The sequence below is a fragment of the Melanotaenia boesemani genome, chromosome 5 (assembly GCF_017639745.1).
Source record: "Melanotaenia boesemani isolate fMelBoe1 chromosome 5, fMelBoe1.pri, whole genome shotgun sequence".
Lineage (NCBI taxonomy): Eukaryota > Metazoa > Chordata > Actinopteri > Atheriniformes > Melanotaeniidae > Melanotaenia > Melanotaenia boesemani.
Genome location: NC_055686.1, coordinates 36,223,316 through 36,241,205, shown reverse-complemented (window position 1 = coordinate 36,241,205; position 17,890 = coordinate 36,223,316). Strand labels below are relative to the sequence as shown.

The 17,890-nt window shown below is 39.0% G+C and overlaps 1 protein-coding gene across 8 annotated transcripts in view; it reads left to right on the top strand.

The window, feature by feature from the left end:
• Positions 1–17,890, top strand: part of col4a6 (collagen, type IV, alpha 6) — a 202,156-nt gene that overhangs the window by 157,079 nt on the left and 27,187 nt on the right. For 6 of the 8 annotated variants that reach the window (XR_006010578.1, XM_041986705.1, XM_041986704.1 and 3 more), the window contains 11 exons: positions 1,247–1,357; positions 1,486–1,635; positions 1,993–2,046; positions 2,945–3,040; positions 6,898–7,055; positions 7,202–7,384; positions 7,542–7,725; positions 10,004–10,048; positions 15,705–15,776; positions 16,239–16,346; positions 16,978–17,196. Coding sequence is in view for 7 of the 8 variants with exons in the window: in XM_041986705.1 (XP_041842639.1) it covers positions 1,247–1,357; positions 1,486–1,635; positions 1,993–2,046; positions 2,945–3,040; positions 6,898–7,055; positions 7,202–7,384; positions 7,542–7,725; positions 10,004–10,048; positions 15,705–15,776; positions 16,239–16,346; positions 16,978–17,196 (1,380 nt within the window). In the remaining variant the exon portion in view is untranslated. The remainder of the gene's footprint in view (positions 1–1,246; positions 1,358–1,485; positions 1,636–1,992; positions 2,047–2,944; positions 3,041–6,897; positions 7,056–7,201; positions 7,385–7,541; positions 7,726–10,003; positions 10,049–15,704; positions 15,777–16,238; positions 16,347–16,977; positions 17,197–17,890) is intronic. The other 2 variants (XM_041986707.1, XM_041986706.1) reach the window with 2 other exon arrangements.

The window sequence follows — 17,890 nt, the reverse complement described above, 5'->3', positions numbered from 1 at the left end:
TTTCTCCGCCTTCTCCTGGCCCTACATGTGCTGGTTTCTGTATTCTGCAAAACAAAGTCATGCAATCGTACACACACACGCAGCGGAGTGGACCTCCCCCCTCAGCTGTCAGCAGCTCACACACTTTCTTCGGATACACGCTTACAGCCGAGCTAATAGCTTTGGTTAACCTTCAACCATCAGCTACACTCTTCTGTGGCAGAAAGCAGGAACACGTAGTTCCAGTCTCGGAGTCGCGCCGTCTTAATAAATGTTTTCATTTCCACGTTGCAGCACAACCACTTCGCACAATACGTTCTTATAACACACACAAGGTCAATGAAATGCACTTTAAATGAAATGATCCTCTTTCCATTATGCAGGGTGGCCTTTTACTGCACATATGAGGGCCTCAAATTCCTTGTTGCAATATTATAATACTATGATCAAGTTTCTATTAAGCATTAGCTGTTAACAAATATACTAAACTATTTTAAGTAAGTCATACATCTTTATGATAAAAGAGTAATTAATAAGTATTAAGTAAAAAGAGAAATTAATAAGCATTAACTAAAACAGGACTTCTAGAGTAATTAGTTAATAAGTGAATAAATGAGAATAAATTTATTTATAATATATATATGTATATATATATATATATATATATATATATATATATCGTCATCACAAATAGACCAGCTCCTCAATAATGATATAAAGTCATGCTTTACTGCTGACGCAACTAATGCTAACGGAGTCTGGTTCAAAAAAATACTAAAATACTCTCAAATGTAAGTCGCTTTGGCTAGAAGCGTCTGCTGTAGAATAGAATAGAATAGAACAGAATAGAATAGAATAGAATAGAATAGAATAGAATAGAACAGAATAGAATGCTCGGACGCTCTGGGCCACTTAGAGACACTTGGAGGACAGTGGATACATGAAAAGACAAGATGATGGCACCTTTAACACCTGGCTGCTATCTGGGTATCAAGCACTGCGACAGTTTTAACTTTTTCTTCTTTTTTTTTTTTTTTGCAGAGTTGGTGTGCATCCAAATAAAACTGGTGTATAAAAGTTATTATAATAATAACCATAATAACAGAGATAGTGAATCTGTGATTTGTACTGGTGTACAGTGCCATATGTTATGGATGTAATTATCAGGGGTGTTTTGAAGGCAGTTATGGCAGACATTTATTGTTTTACTTGATGACTTATTGTTTAATACCAGCTGCTCATGTTATCCATCCATTATTGGCTGTAGGACCTCCAGGTGACTCTGGCTTTAGTGGCTACCCAGGTCCTCGTGGTGACCAGGGATTTCAAGGAGCTCCAGGAGTTCCAGGCTCACCAGGAATTGGTGGTTTTGGTCCAGGTAGTATGCACAGATTATGTAGAATTAGGCATTGAACTTTCATCCATAGACTGCACAGTCTTACTCCAGTTGGAAGAAAATGTTTTTTTCTTTATACTACAAATGACCCACTTCTATCTAATGTACAGGTCGTCCAGGACCCCAAGGCTTTCCTGGGATCTCAGGCCCGAAGGGAGAGAAGGGTAATGCAGGAAGACCGGGCTATGGCCCCGAAGGATCCCCAGGTTCACCTGGTCTCGCTGGACCCTCTGGCCCACCTGGACCGCCGGGAATTTCTAGTATGTTTATACAGAAGTGAAGTGCAAAGCTCTCTTGCCCTTCCCTTAAAGGTGGTGATACACATTTCAACTCACTTTCAGGGTGAAATTTGATGTCCTAAGCTGACATAAAAATAAGTTTAATGTCTTGAGTGGTGACATTTGTTTAACTGATCTTTTCTCTCCTTAATTATCAAAAATATGAAACAAAGTATTTAAAATATAAGACAATTCATCAAACAGCATTATCTCTGTAGAGATACAAGATAATTCTGCACCAGAACTGCAAGTTTAAAAACTTGTCACTATTTTGTAGAATAAAAAACCATCTCATCTGTAAGAATAGACATAACGGATTTCTGACTGCTGTCCTCCAAGGCTTGTCCATTGATCCCTGCATCATCTATCCTGAAGGGTCTGTAAGGCCCAAAGGTCAGTTCTACAGGTTTCCTCTCAGCAGCCATACTGCTGCTGTTACCATGGCAATATTCAACCTCTCAAAGCAAAATCCAAGCCAACATCTTTCAGCTGGCAGTATCTAACTGTCAAAATGCTTTTTTGTTTGTTTGTTTTTTCTCATTTTGCTCTGTGCTTGTTCCAGGGAGTTGTGGTAAGCGGAGAGTGCAGGCTCTCACAAGCTTCAGACTTGGATAGGAGTGCCTCTCTATTCCAAGATGCTTTACTCACCTTTTTATATAAAATGTTTCCTGCACAATCCACTGATTTTACATGGATTTCAATGCTTGGCAGCTACTTTAACCTTAATATTGTTTTTGATTTAAATGTGTGAAACACACAAAGACATCATGAATGTGACAAAAATCAGAGAAATAACCTGAAAGTGAAATCTTAAGTTGGCATTTATAACAATGATCATGCAGCAGACATAAATATTATGCATTGATACTGGAATTCCTTTGTCCTCAGTCATTACAGTCTATGTAAAATCACTGAATTAGTTGTTGCTATTTTTTTTTAAATACCTTTATCTCATTTTGCAGCAGCAGCTTAAATCTGATATTAAACCTTATGAAAAACAGAGTGAACAAACTTTGATTTCACACTGTCACACTCAGTTGAACTTGCACTGAACTGGTTTGGTTTAAATAATTAATGCTTATGTAATAAAAATCCCAAAAATTGATGCCAGTGCATGTTTAAAAAACCAGTTGGTAGAAATCATCAATCAATCAGTGCAATTCAGCTCAAGTGTGAACAGTGTGAAGTATTTAAAAAGCAGAATTATTATTTTATTTGAGAACTAAAGTTAAACCTTTAATTTTTCTTACTGTGTTTGCGTGTGTGTGTGTGTGTGTGTGTATACTCACAGGTACTCCAGGAGGTGAGGAATTCAGTTTCCCTGGAGAACCTGGGCCACCTGGCTCCAGAGGAGCACCGGGTAGCATTGGAATCGAGGGCTTTAGAGGTAAACACACAAAGGAAAAAACTAGAACGATATTCTCTCCCAGTTCAAACCACAACTAAGGTGTGTTTCATTCTGCCAAAACTTTCCATCAACTCAAACAGGACAGTACTGATTAAAAAACTTACAGTCATAAAGAAATGCATATGGTTCTTAATGGGTCTTAAAAGGTAAATGTATTTGTAAATGTATGAAACCAAAGATAAACAACACATGGTGCATTTTACTGTCTGGGTTCTCATTACTGCTTACATTTCAGTTTTATGTATTCTATGTTTTTATATTTGTATATTTTATCTTCTAACTTTTCTGTAAAGCACGTTCTGGCAGATGTCTAGCAAAGGTACTATATAAATAAACTTTGCTTACGTTCTTACTTAATTGTTTTAAAAAGCTAAACAAAAATGCAAAAATAATTAAAGATGTTTTGTTTCTTAGACTTGTTTGGAAGGTTTCTAGGAAACAAAAGACCACTGATCTCTTCTGCATTTTAGTTTAGTTTTTATTCCAAAGAAGTTATACTTGGATTATTCTCATTGTATAATGAGGCATGCTAACTGAGGCCTGTAAAATCTGAGATGTACAGTGTGTCTTGGATTATTTTTCTGTTTCTTTGAACATTATATGCTATGATCTTAGGTGTAACTTATTGGGATTCTCCCTGCTGGCATACCTGGCAGCTGTCTTCAGTGTTTTCCATTTGTGTGAACAGTGGTTCCCAGCCGGGGGACCCTGACCCCTCAAGAGGATACTTAAAGACCACAGGGGCTCCACAAGGCTTTGACTGTGCAGAGCATCTGTGATTGTTAAAGTTAAGGCCATGTTCATGTGGAGACTAGTTGAGGTGTATCTGCTTAACTTTTTAATTTGATTTCACTCACATGGACCTGACGTCATGAGAGCCCGAAATCACTTACTTTTAAAACCAGGTACCAAAGTAAATAAATCGGGGTCAAACTCTGCTCTAAAATATATAATTCTTCAAAAGTAAAACAAGCTACTTATTAGGTCACACCAATGTTCATCCATGTACTGTGAGGTTAAATGAGGTCAGTGAGCTGGTGGAGCTACGGTTGTGGAGTAGTTCATGCTCCACCATCCTCTCCTGGTATCTTTAATTTTTCTCCTGCATGATTTCATTAATGAAACATGTCTGAGAAACACCACAGTGTAGATGGTTTCTTACCTTTGCTTCTATTTAATGAGAGGACAAGACTCATTCAGAATGCGTCATCTCTACAAGACGCTAGCTAATGAAAGCATAAAGCCAAGCATGGTTTCAGCATGGGGCGGGGCAGCGGTGGTCAACGTTTTTTTTGGCAGTTCCATGAAAGTGGTCTTCAAGGAAAATAGGTTGGGATCAAGCAGCAACCGACGCCGGTAAAATGTGAAGCCTATGCAGAAGTGCAAAAAATTGCAGTTCCCCCCTCATCCACTAGGGGCTGGCTCTAAAACAGAGCAAATGCCCACAGACTCCCATGTTAAAAAGACCAACTTCACAGCCGAAATTAAAATGTTTAAAGCCTGGTACAAAAACATTTTAGGATTAATAGGTCACGTTCACCTTCATGGCAACTGTGAGGGGGGTGAATTTTTTTCTAACTCATCCGTTTCGATGTTATTAAATCTTGAAATTCGGCATAATTAGATGCGTGTCCTTTTGATTGACAGGTATCAAACATCGGTGGCAAGAAGGGAGAGTGCAGCACAACTGCGGCTTTTAGCCGGCTAACAGCGCACCTTAGCTTTAGCCCGCTTACCTCTTTTAGCTGGTTAGCTACCGTTAGCTCCAGGTTAGCTTGGTTAGCTCTTAGCTACAGTCAGCTCGGAGTTTAATGGGTGTCAATCATCCACCCCACCTTCACAGTCCCCCTCTCAGCTCCGCCTCTTTGCCCATTTTTGGACTTTCCGGGAATGGCGACACGCGTGATGCTGCCAAGATGGAGACGGTGGGAACCACCCAATGAGCTTTAATTCAGCTCTTACGGGTGACGTCACAAAGGCTCCGTCCATCTTTTATTCACAGTCTATGGATGGGAAGGCCCAGTTGCTGGTGTCTTTCCTCGGTGGCACTGTGTTAACACACACTTTATTGCTGCAGAGGTGAACACACTGAAGATGATCAATTATTTAGGTGAATTAGATCAGCATCACAAAAATAATAAGGTATCATGTCATGCGTTAGTTTACCAAGGCTACTTTTACCTAATTATTGTAACCTGGTAAGGATCATATTATTTTTAATATTAATTTTTTAATTACAGGAGAAACTCAAACAATCACGCAAAACTTAACTTTTTTAGTAATTCAAATTTAAAAGCTATGTATTATAAAGACTCATTATGCAAAATGAGATATTTCAAGCATTTATTTGTTTAATTTTAATTTTGATTATTATGGCTAACAGCTCATGAAAACCGAAAAGTCTAAATCTCAGAAAATTAAAATAGTGTGAAAAGGTTAAATGTTGTAGCCTCTAAGTGCCACACTTTTATCAGCTGATTAATCCAAAACACCTGCAAAGGACTCCTGAGCATTTAAATGGTCTCTCAGTCTGTTTCAGTAGAATACACAATCATGGGGAAGGTTGCCGACCTCACAGTTGTGCAGAAAGCCATCATTGACTCCCTCCACAAGGAAGGAAAGCTTCAAAAGGTAATTGCAAAAGAAGGTGGATGCTCTCAAAGTGTTGTAAGAAAGCATCAATTAAAAGTGGAGTGGACTGGAAAAAGTGTGGAAGAAAAAGGTGGAACAACCAGCAGGGATGACCGCAGCCTGGAGAGGATTGTCAGGAAAAGGCCGTTCATAAATGTGAGGCGGCTTCACAAGGAGTGGACTGAGGCTGGAGTTTGTGCTTCCAGAGTCGCCACACACAGACTGATCCTGGGCTTCAAATGTTGTTTTCCTTTTGTCAAGCCGCTCTTGAACAAACACGTCAGAAGTGTCTTACCTGGACTAAAGAAAAGATCAACTGGTCTGCTGAGCAGTGGCCCAAAGGGCTCTTTTCTGATGAGCAAATTTTGCATCTCATTTGGAAATCAAGGTCTCAGAGTCTGGAGGAAGAATGAAGAGGCAACAATCCAAGACGCTTAAAGTGCAGCATGAAGTTTCCAGTCGGTGTTGATTTGGGAGCCATTTCCTCTGCCGGTGTGGGTCCACTGTGCTTTAAGTCCAGAGTCAACACAGCCGTCTACCACAAGATTTTAGAGCACTTCAAGCTTCCTTCAGCAGAAAAGCTTTTTGGAGATGCTGACTTTATTTTCCAGCGGGACCTGGCACCTGTTCACACTGCCAAAAGAACCAAAACCTGGTTCAATGACCAGGGGATTGACTGACCAGCAAACTCTCCTGCCCTGAACCCCATAGGAAGTCTATGGGACAAAAGAGAGATAAGACACATTAGACTGAACAATGCAGAAGAGTTGAAGGCTTCAATTCCACCCCAGCAGGGCCACAGGCTGATAGCATCCATGCCACGCCACTTGAGGCAGCAGTTCATGCAAAAGGGGCTCAAACCAGGTACTGAGTTCATATGCATGACTGTACACTTCAGATGGTCAACATTTCTAGATTCAAAACACTTTTTTTAAATTTTTTTATGTAATATTCTAATTTTCTGAGATTTTAGATTTTAGGGTTTTCATAAGCTGTAAGACAAATTATCAAAATTATAATGAATAAATGCTTGAAATCTCCCTTTGCATATGAGTCTATATTAGTTTCCCCTTTTTAAATTGAATTGCTGAAATGTAGTATTCTAATTTTTCTTTTGATTCTCTATTAGGATTTCTTTTCACTTTGGGCTTCTTTCATCATTTTTTTTTTTCCTTTGATCCATCCTCTGTTTCTTCATTCTGCAGGCGAACCTGGTGAATGTGCCTGCAAAGGAAGTGACCTCCCTCCATCCCCTGGGATACAGGGACCTCGTGGAGAAAACGGCAGTCCTGGCCTTGCTGGACGGAAGGGTGAGTCTGGTGATCCTGGTTCACCAGGCTTCGCTGGCACCCCGGGAAACAATGTGAGTACAGTTCTGTCTCCTTGTTATAAATTGAGCATTCTCCTGCTGTCCTCACACTTCTGGTCACTTAGTAAAAAGAAATAATTAAAAAGGAAACAATTTTCATGGATTTTTATAGATCACTGTCATCTCTGTCCTTTCTGCAGGGTCGTGCTGGTGAAAGGGGCTTCTTTGGTCGTAAGGGAGAAAAGGGACAACCATTCTATCCAAACTTAGCCTTGGGGGTGAAAGGAGCGCAAGGGGATCTTGGCCCTAGAGGACCTCAAGGGGAAACAGGAAAACCTGGAAGAGATGGGTCATCTGGCTTCCCTGGACTTCCAGGACCCCCAGTCAGTACAGTACTTGGACACAGAGTTGATACTTTTATACAACTTTTCATAAAAAGTTGAAATTAACAACACAATGTTTTCCCCTCTTTTATTCTCTGTCCCTATTGACATCTTCTTGCTGTCTTCTTGCTTTCCCTTTTTTAACTTTCCTCTCCAGGGTGACGCTGGCTTCGGTTCAATCGGAGAGAAAGGATTCCAAGGCTACCCAGGGTCCAAAGGGCGTCCTGGTGGCCCTGGAGAGCCTGGTATTGGTGTTGCCGGACTTCCTGGCTTACGTGGTGAGGACGGAGAGCCTGGTATACCCGGATTTCCCGGGCAACCAGGTTTACCTGGGCCAAAAGGTAAGTGATGAGAAACATCAGTTTGGTTGGTGTGTTAACCGAGTTAGTGACAGATTATGTGGATGCATGTGAATGTTGTGGAAAATATTCTTTCCATAGGAAAAAAAAAATCTTGACTACACATACTACACAGCCTACCTTTTTGTTCAGTGGTAGCCATAGCAACTTCATCCTTACATGCTTAATCTACAGAGAACATTTCTAAGGGACAAACAATTCTTGGTTTATCTTTGCTGAAAGAGTCAAATCTCCAGGACAAGAAGAGGCTCATGTTAGTCTTTTTTTCTCTCTACCAAAGCAGCTTCCCGCCTTCCGTGCCTCAGCTGCACACTGTTAACTACATGACTAATGGTCTCCATTAATGAGCTTATACTCTTTTCCAGCCAATAATCTATAATCCATGGAACGCTTGTTTTAGTTGACTGGTCGATGCACAATGATGATCTTGTTGTCACTGACATTCAACTGCTGTGCTTTTTTAGCCTTAGAAGAGGGGAGACTTAATTTGACAGCATTTGTTAAAACTACGACTGAAATAAAAGATAAATATATATCAGAAACAACTTGGAGAGAAAGTCACAAATTCTTATTGCTGAATCTTCCTGCAATTTGTAATCAATTATAACAACTGAAGACAAAATCCATGTTTAGTTACCTTAATTCAGGCTAGTAAAATGAAGTGATGTAACACAAACTGACACAAGGTGCTTATTTTCCCAGACATACACTCAACCAGGCACTTTATTAGATAAAACCTTACTAGGACCAGGTTGGACCTCTTTTCCTTCAGAACCACCTAAATTCTTGATCTGGGAAAACGGGAAACAGCGACACCAACGGTACAGAATCAAATTGAGGAAATGATGTTAAATGTGAGAAATTTGTGCACAATCCACTGTTACCTCAAACCACGTTAGATGTAAAAGCTGTTTTTTAGGGAAAAGGGAGATATCAATAAGAACCTCAACCACTAAAATATGTTCTGTCATTGTGAAACAAAACTTAACTTAGCTAAATAAGGTGACAGTCTGCTGCCAGCATGTCGGTGTGAAAGTCATCCAGCAGAGCGGGACGCAGGCTGGAGGCTGGAGGTCTAGAAGTGATGCAATGTTAAAGAAACGCACAAGAGGTGGATTTCCTTTTATTTATTCGTACACAATGCTTTTTTTTGCTTTATTTCTCCCAACTCCTTGTCCACCTGGTAAATAGCAGTGATTGTGTCCCTCTGCATCGCCCACTCGAGCACCCAGCAACTAGAAATAACTATTTCTTAACACTAAATAAACTGCTGCCATTCTCAGGCCATTGAAGTCCAGTGAACTCATCATCATGTTCTAGAAAGCAGGTGGAGATGATCTGAGCTTTGTGACATGGTGCATTATCCTGCTGGAAGTAGCATCAGAAGATGCTCCATTGTGGTCATAAAGGGATGGACATGGTCAGCAACAATACTCAGGTAGGCTGTGCTGGTTAAACCAGGCTCAGTTTTTAGTAAGGGGCCCAAAGTGTGTCAAGAAAATATCCCCCACATCATTACACCACCAGCAATGGTTGTGTGTGTGAAAATCCCAGAAGATCAACAGTTTCTGAAATATTCAGACTAACAACCATGCCATGTTCAAAGTCACTTAAATCTTCTTTATTCCTCACTGAGTTGCTGCCATGTGATTCGCATATTAAAAATTTAAGTTAACCAGCAGTTGAACAGGTGCACCTAATAAAGTGCTTGGTGAGTGTATGCCAATCTCGTGATGGGAAATTTAAGAAATTTGTAAAATTACTCCTCCAAATATGAACTTTGGAGTGCTGCTGTTCAGTTCTTCCTCTCTGAGACTAAAGGACACAAAGTAGCCCTCATCTTCCGTATGAATGTATGCTCTCATACCATGATGCTAATGCTAAACAACTGATTCATTTTGCTTTTAATATGAGGGTTATTGTCCCTGACAGGAGCTGAGAGGGAATGATTGTTACATGTCATTTACACTCCTTCTCTCTCCTCTCTTGTTGATGGTGATAACCTGTGTTTAAGCACTTTCGCTGAACCAAGCAACATGCTTCTGCATTAATTAATGGACTTGATCTGATTGCTGTTTTGCTGATAACTGTTTGATGTAAACAAAAATCAATTGCTTTACTTTATTGCGGCATGCAAATGACCCCTGATTGGCCTTATATGTTGCCATTTATCCCCCAACCCTCTTTCTCTCTGTCTCCCTGTATTTCTCTGACTCTCTCCATCCGTCTGTCTCACTCTTGTGCATGTGTATCTGTCCAGGTGAAAACATCTGTGGAAGGGTTAATGACGCCGGACAGGGAACGGGTGGGTAGCTAACTTTCTCAACCACCAGCCAGAGTAACAGCCTGGGACAGAGTATGTACTGTAGTGTATGTAGCCCAGCAACTGGTGGATTCATGTGTGTCCTTCAAGCAGAACTGATTGCTCGCTGAAGCAGTGAAGTAGTACATTTTGATTGATTATGGTGATACCTTGTATATGCATGCAGCCTCATCAATTTTGCATAAACTCGATTCAGTGTATCATGCATCAATACGATTTATAACAAATGCAAAATCCCTCACTCACCACTGCACTCTTTATGATCTGGTCGGTTGGACATCACTAACCACTCGCAGAAAACATCACTGGTATTTTTTCATCTATAAAGCAATACTGGGAAAACTTCCAGGATATCTTTGTGACCTACTCCGTGTCAGTTCTGGGAGTTACCGGCTCCGCTCTTCAAATCGCTTGCTTTTCAGTGTTCCCCGGTCGCTCACAGAGATGGGGAAAACAGCCTTTTCCTATTCTGCACCATGGACATGGGACGTCTTTCAAAGAAATCTTAAATTGGAATCATTTATTTCAGTGGATAAATTTAAGGCAATCATAAAGAGTGTGGTAAAGGAGAGGTGTTTGTTTTTCTTGAGAGGCTCACTGTGTTTTTAAATAGTTGTTCTAAATCTTGCTACCTTGGCCAGGTCTCTCTTGCAAAAGACATTCTGAATCTCAATGGGACTTCCTGGTTAAATAAAGGTTAAATAAAAAATAAAAGAACACTTTCCTCGTGTTCACATGCTAGCCAGAGCTAATCTGTCTAAATGACTATAATAGATGAAAAATAAACAAAAAGCATTTAGTTTAACCATGTGTTCACAATAGACTACTGGCTGTTTCCTCAGTTTATATGCAATTAGTGATGCAGTGTTTAGGACACATGGGAAGACATTGCAGGTAAATATGGTCCAAATTTAACTAGTTAGTTCATTTAAAAATATAAATAACTATTTTTTTTCACACATTCAGTGAAATTCTATAGTTAAATGTGCAAATTTAGCAGACAAGTTTAAGTTTAGTCCGATTATTTCATCATCCCCTTGGACTGAAAATACTGTCACCATACTGTTGAGCTTTGAGTTGTTTTAGACGGTGAAATTTAACTTTCTTTGTGACCTCACAGTAGCTGCTTATGGAGGACCTAAACTGCCAAAATTTAAAAAGTACAGAAATATAAAAATGACTCAAATTGATTTGCCAATTATAAAAAAAATAGTTTTTCTATTTAAAATGACACATTTATATTTCTTTTCTCATTTTCAACAGTTTTAATTTAACATTGTGTTAATATTCCTATTGATTTACTTTTCCATTTCATCTTCAGTTAAATTTATTTATTGGGTGATTATTTTTTTTTTTTTTTTTGTATTTTTTTCCCTCCTTTGTTTGTTAGTGCAGCGAAGCTGTGCTGATGCTTTCTACCTGGCCCTCTCGAGTTTGGCTTCAAGAGGGACATGAAGGTTTTAAGCTAGCAGAAATGGCTGACTTTCAACAGGAGATTGTACAGGATCTTCTCTTTTAGCTGAAAAGTCACTGATGCCTGTTTATTTTGGTGTGGATATAGTAGCTGAGAGGCCTTTCCAGCTCAGATGTGCACAACTAACAGGCTGAAGGTTCTGGTCAAGTTGGCTGTGATGCTTGGAGAACGTTGCCTGGATTGTTGAGATGAAAACTTTTTTAAATGTTTCATAAATGGTCACAACTAAAATTTTAAGAAAATTTCCCAAATCACTGTTTCCCTTCCTCCTGTACCTGTCCACCTCAGCCACTGCTCCTGGAGAAAAGCACATTTCTCTCAGATTGTAGAGGATATCTGAGCCTTTATTTAATTCTGTCATCATACATGTTTTCCTCCTTTGTTTTGAGCCAAGACCAGTTCCAGCTGCACTTCATACCTGCATCCAGTTGTTTGACCACTGCAGCATCTTTCTCTCTTAACACACTCATTCTGGAAATTCACTGTAGTTTTAGGTATTAGGGTTAACTTATAGCTTAACTGATATAACGGTGGTTGTTCACACTTAGTTCGGACATTGTTTTTATATGTATTTTATTTATTTATTTATTTACACACATATATATATATATATATATATATATATATATATATGAATTTAAAATGACACATTTATAGGAGAAGTTCAGAGAAATAAAGCACAGGCCTACCCTAAACTGTAAATTTTTTACCCATAACATCAGTCTTGCATATATAGTTGGATTTCATGTTAGAATGCAAATGTATTTGCAGTTACAATATAGTAGATGAATAAGTAACAAAGAAAAGTACTATAATAGTATGAATTTCCAGCATCCACACCAATCTTCCTATCTTCCACTGGCTAACATTACTTATTTGATATAATTAGCATTTCCTATTTACAAGACTTCAGTGCTTTTAAACAATAGAGGATTCTAGCCAAACCCATTGCTCTGAAATAGGCCATAGGCACTTATTTTAGGACATAGGACAGACAACTTGAAACTGACAATAGAGTGACTTGGGCACTTTTAGCAGTGGGCTCTTCATGTAGAAACAAAAAGAAGCCTGATATACTTTTCCTCCTCAGCACACTGTGGGGTTAAGTAGCAGCTATAACCTATTAGAGGTGTGTCCAGAGTCAAGGCGGATTTATGGTTGCGTCTGCGTAACCGCCATGATCCCACACTGATTGGTCAGTTTGGGATCACGTGTTGCCGGATATCTGGATCTTCTCGCTGAATTTGTGTGGTCACCACCGTTTTGAAAAACAATAACCAGTGGATCAAGTTGATGGGAGTCTCATTGAATTATTTCTTTGTTTTCTTCCACAAACTAATAGACATTGAACCACACTGAACACCATTGTTGATCTAAAACTGGATATACCTTACGAACTGAAGTGAACTATCAAAAGAACTCTGACCTGTTGAGTTTACCGGCCCATACCACCCCTGCTGCCACCTTCAGGTTAGGAGAAGAAACCTCAACACAACACTAAAACGACATGTACCCCCTACGCTCAAGTGCGAAAGCAAACTCACCAGCGTCAGCTGCGCCGTAAACGACCACACTCAGATGTCGCGCAAGCATAAATCCAGCTTCAGACATGCGCACACACAGGGTGCTAACCTCGCTTTGTCAGCCATATTGCAAGACAACACCATGCACAAGCAAATGTTGCTACAAAACCTACTCACCGGACCAGCAGCTGTTTACTCCCTCGGTTTTTAGACTACCATCTCTAGTTGTTTCGCTGCATGAGGGCACATTTGGGTACATCAGGGCAGTGAATGCATGTCTATGTGGATCATGTGACCTACCGGAGGGAGATGTAAATTAGTTTTAGTTTTGTTATTTTGGGCCACACTGACAGACTTTCACACAACACATGCAAAAAAAAAAAAAAAAAAGACATGGACAAAAGGGCACTTCTGGCATCAAGCAGCAGGTGCTCCAGCACCTTTTCAGCTAAAAGAGAAGATCCTGTACAGTCTCCTGTTGAAAGTCAGCCATTTCTGCCAGCTTACAACCTTCATTTCCCTCCCAACGCCACACTCAGCAGAGCCAAGCAATCATGCAGGAAGAATTAGCTGCCCAGCTAAATACGACTGGGAATGAAAAAAATTTTCAATAAATAAATTGTTAGATGAAAATAAAATACAGGAATAAATCATTATGGGCATAAGAAAATGTAAAAGGAAAATAACGCAGAAATAAATACAGGTATTAAAATAAAAGATGAAAAAATAAAATAAAATCACCAAATAAATAAATAAATTGAACTAAAAATTACATGGAAATGTAAATAAATAGGGATTTTAACACAAATTTTAATTAAAACTGAAAAGTTGTAATATGTTTTATAGGTTTCTTAATGGAAAACCTTTTTTTTGTATAATTTATTGGCACATCAAGTTGTTGATTGAGCCACTTTTGTATTTCTATATTTATTTTTAATTTAGGCAGTTTCTGTCCTCCATAGCTGTCCCCCATTGAAATACCTCCATGACTCTCCAAACTGAGAGTACTGACTGCTCTCTACTGTAGGTAAGACACCGAATAGTCCAAAGTACTTTAGACAACCTTTGATTAATAAATTAAAAAATAACCTTGTCACAAATAATTTAATAGTCAAATGAACACCAAAATGAGCATTTTTGACCTTTTTTAAGAAGCTATAAAAGTCTGAAAATGTGTGTATGTGTGTATATATATATATATATATATATATATATATCCTGAAGTGTCTCCTCTAAATAAAATAAATGAATGAATAAAGATGAAAGAGAGGGAGAAAAGAAAAGAATGAAAGGCAGATTCATGCAGGTAATTTCTTGTTACAGTATTCATGGGTTTCATGTGACATCACTGTGTTTTAATGGCACCATCTTTAGGACCGTCCTGAGACCAGAAGTACGTTGTAAAAATGCAGTTTTAGACAAATTCTTGTTGTGTAGGAGTAACATCCATAGAAATGACTTTGTGATCTCTTGTTTGTATGGTGAACACCAGTGCATACTTACTCAATACTGGCTGTCTAATAACCCACAGTTTCCCTTTCAGAGAAAAGAGCTTATAGCTTAATAGAGAAACTAAAGGTCATACATCACTTTTACGCTGTCAGGTTGTACATAATCAGATTTAAAATAAGTTGAATTTCAGAGGGATTTTCCACAATCTGGCAACCTAGAATATGTCTCACTAAATCCCTTATAATTAATTATTAATTAAATATTAATAAAAGATTAAGCTGTCTTCATTAAAGTTAATACTGATATGTTGTTAATGTTCAATAAGGGGGATTTTGTCTGGAAACTGTGCCTTTAAACCAGGGAATCCTGGAGAAACATACTCTTGTGCGTTTTGAAGACAACTGGCTCCCTGTGAATCATTTGTTCATGACGTGCTGATGGAAGCTTCTCGCTCCCTGCGTCTCAGAGACTCCATCCTGGCAGTATCAGTCGATGATATACGGGTTTCAGTTGTAACCGAACATGTTGCAGTGCGATGTGGTTGGTTCAACAGTCTCCGAACAGCCACATTTGTTTATACCCTCCTCTTCCTCCAATCAAAGCTGCTGAAACCTGTCACATGTTTGAAAGGCCTGCCTCTGCTAAGTGCTTTTAACCAACAAGGGTTTGGGCAGGAAGAGTTCGATGGAAATTAAAACAACTGAACCCCAGACGCTAAAAGCCCATACTGAGCCGTCAGCTTGTGATTTTTTTTTTTAACCTAGCCTTTAATAGTACGAATTTGCTACTAACATTCAAACTTCAACACAATAATTCTTACAGTTAAACTGTTTGCATGAATGAAAGTGACAGACAATCAATACTCACAAACATTTGCATGATTTCATGATCTGTCGGCAAACTGGCTGTGATTTGAGAAGTCTTTGTCATGTGTCCTGTGTGGGATCAGCAAATGTTTTTGTTTTATTTCTGTTGGTAAGACTTGTAAAAATGTATTAAATTAAAGACAAAAATCGATGGTCAAGACAAAAATCGATGGTTTGAAGATTTTATTTTTTAGCAGATCTGATGCTTCTGCATACTTGTGTTACAAATAGGTACGAAGTAAATGTGTTATTGTCATAGCTGTGTGTCTAAGTGTAAAGGTGTATTAAAGTGTGAGTACTAACCTGTGTGTGGGTACTACCAGGCCAACTGCTACCTTGTACAATACCTGGTGAAGCTGGAGACCCCGGATTCCCCGGTTCACCTGGACGGCCAGGTACAAGTTTGCATTTTGAGATTTTACAATATTTCTGTTTTTTAATATTCACTAATTAATGCACCAGTTGATTTATTTGGGTTGTTCTATTGTCTTTTCTTTCACTTGAAGTTTTAGGCTTCACTGAAGGCTTTTATGTTTTATTTCTAGCCACATCTATAAGTTTTACTATTCAAGTTTATTAACAGATCAAACATAAAAATCAAGTCTGTTTTATATTAGTTTCTTTTTCAGAACAATGCTATAGGTTTTTTTATTTAACTTTTATTGCTTACAACCCAATAAATAAAATTGAACATCCCCTCTGTAGAAACAACAAATGTGAACTAAATACTAAACACTACATTCAGATGAGTTAACTACATATAAAAATGATAATTCTGATTTAAGGTGTTACTTCACTGCAAACTTTTACTATAAATGATTTTACGAATTTGTGCTCAATCTTAATTGTTCTCTTAGGCCCTAAAGGTCTGCCAGGTTCCCCAGGAAACACTGGACGTCCAGGATTTGATGGTGCCAAAGGTGAGGCGGGAGAGCCCGGCTTTAGAGGCCAGCCTGGACCACAAGGTACTGTATGATAATTTTTTTTCCTGTACTCTCACCACACTAGCAACAAGGCTAATATCATTAGCAGTAGCTGGCTGATTGATCCTTTAAATGCAATTAATGAGAAAACCCAACTAATGAGACTTGTAACTTGAGTTGCGGCCTTATTCTAAAATGCATTGTTTAAAATCTGAAATATCCACTTCTCTCCAACTACACAATGTCACAATGTGCACAATGTCACAAATGTTAATGCCAGTCATCAGGAAAGACTTGGATTCATTGCCATGTGTTGCTCCATACACAGTTTAAAGGCAACAAGGGAAGTAAAGCAAATCTTTACAGCCTCTATAGATATTTAAATAAATCTACAACTTCAGAAGCCTCATTTAATGTCTTTTTTTATGCATTTAATGATTTTGTCAGCCAGCACAAACAGCCGAAGGTCACATTTTCATTGTCTACAACTGGAGTGTCAAACTCAAAAACAGATGTGAACAAAATTGTTGGTACCTTTCGGTTATTAAAGAAAAACTCACAGTGGTCACAGAAATAACTTTAATCTGATTGTCTATACATATATTTATATATATATATATATAAAAACAACATATCCACTGTTAAACATTTGCACATTGCCCCCTCCCTGCAGGTTTTATTGGACCCAGAGGAGAACCTGGAATTCCAGGTGCCCCAGGACAGACCTTTGATGGTACCAGAGGAAAGGATGGTGTTAATGGGTTTCCTGGACCCAAAGGCCAGCCTGGAGAGGTTCTTGGAGTCGGACCTGGAATTCCAGGAGCAGATGGTTTACTTGGAATACGTGGAGACAAGGGCCAGCCCGGAACTCCAGGGACACCTGGATCTCCTGGTGAGTCAAAGAGTGTGTGTGTCTGTGTTTTATCCTTATGTGTAAATCAATAGTAGCGGAAGAACATCTTATAAACAATAAGCATGCGGTGAAAAATGCTTTCAATCATTTCTTCATTGATTCTGTATCTAATATTGTATCTAACGTTTTTCATTCAATAGCAAAAATGTTTCTGCATTAAATACTGCAGAGCCAGTTTTCAGCATAAGAAGTGTCACAGAACAGGAAATTTCTCTCAAGCCATCCAGAACAAAGGATGTTTTTGTTATAGTTGTTTTAATACTGAAAGAACCTAGTCACAAAATCTCCCCAGTAACCAAAATTCTCAATCATTCAATCTCCCCTCCAACATTTCCTAATGTTTGAAAATCAGCAGTTTTCATTTTACTTCTTAAAGGTGGAGATCCCTTGTCAGTTGGTAATTACAGACCAATCAATATCCTTCCTACAGTGTCTAAAGTTGCAGAGAAACTAATTGCTCAACAAATAAACACACGTTTGAACACCATTTACTCTTCACCCAATGCAAGTTGCCTTCAGAGCTAAACACTACAGAGACTTCCAACTGCTTCTTTATAGTAAATGTGGAGGTGGGGCACGGAGGCGAATGCTTGGTGGCCGGGCCTTTGCCCATGGGGCTCCGTTAAGCCCAAAAGGGTGACATACCCCGCCCCCCCCCCCCCCTTCCGTGGGC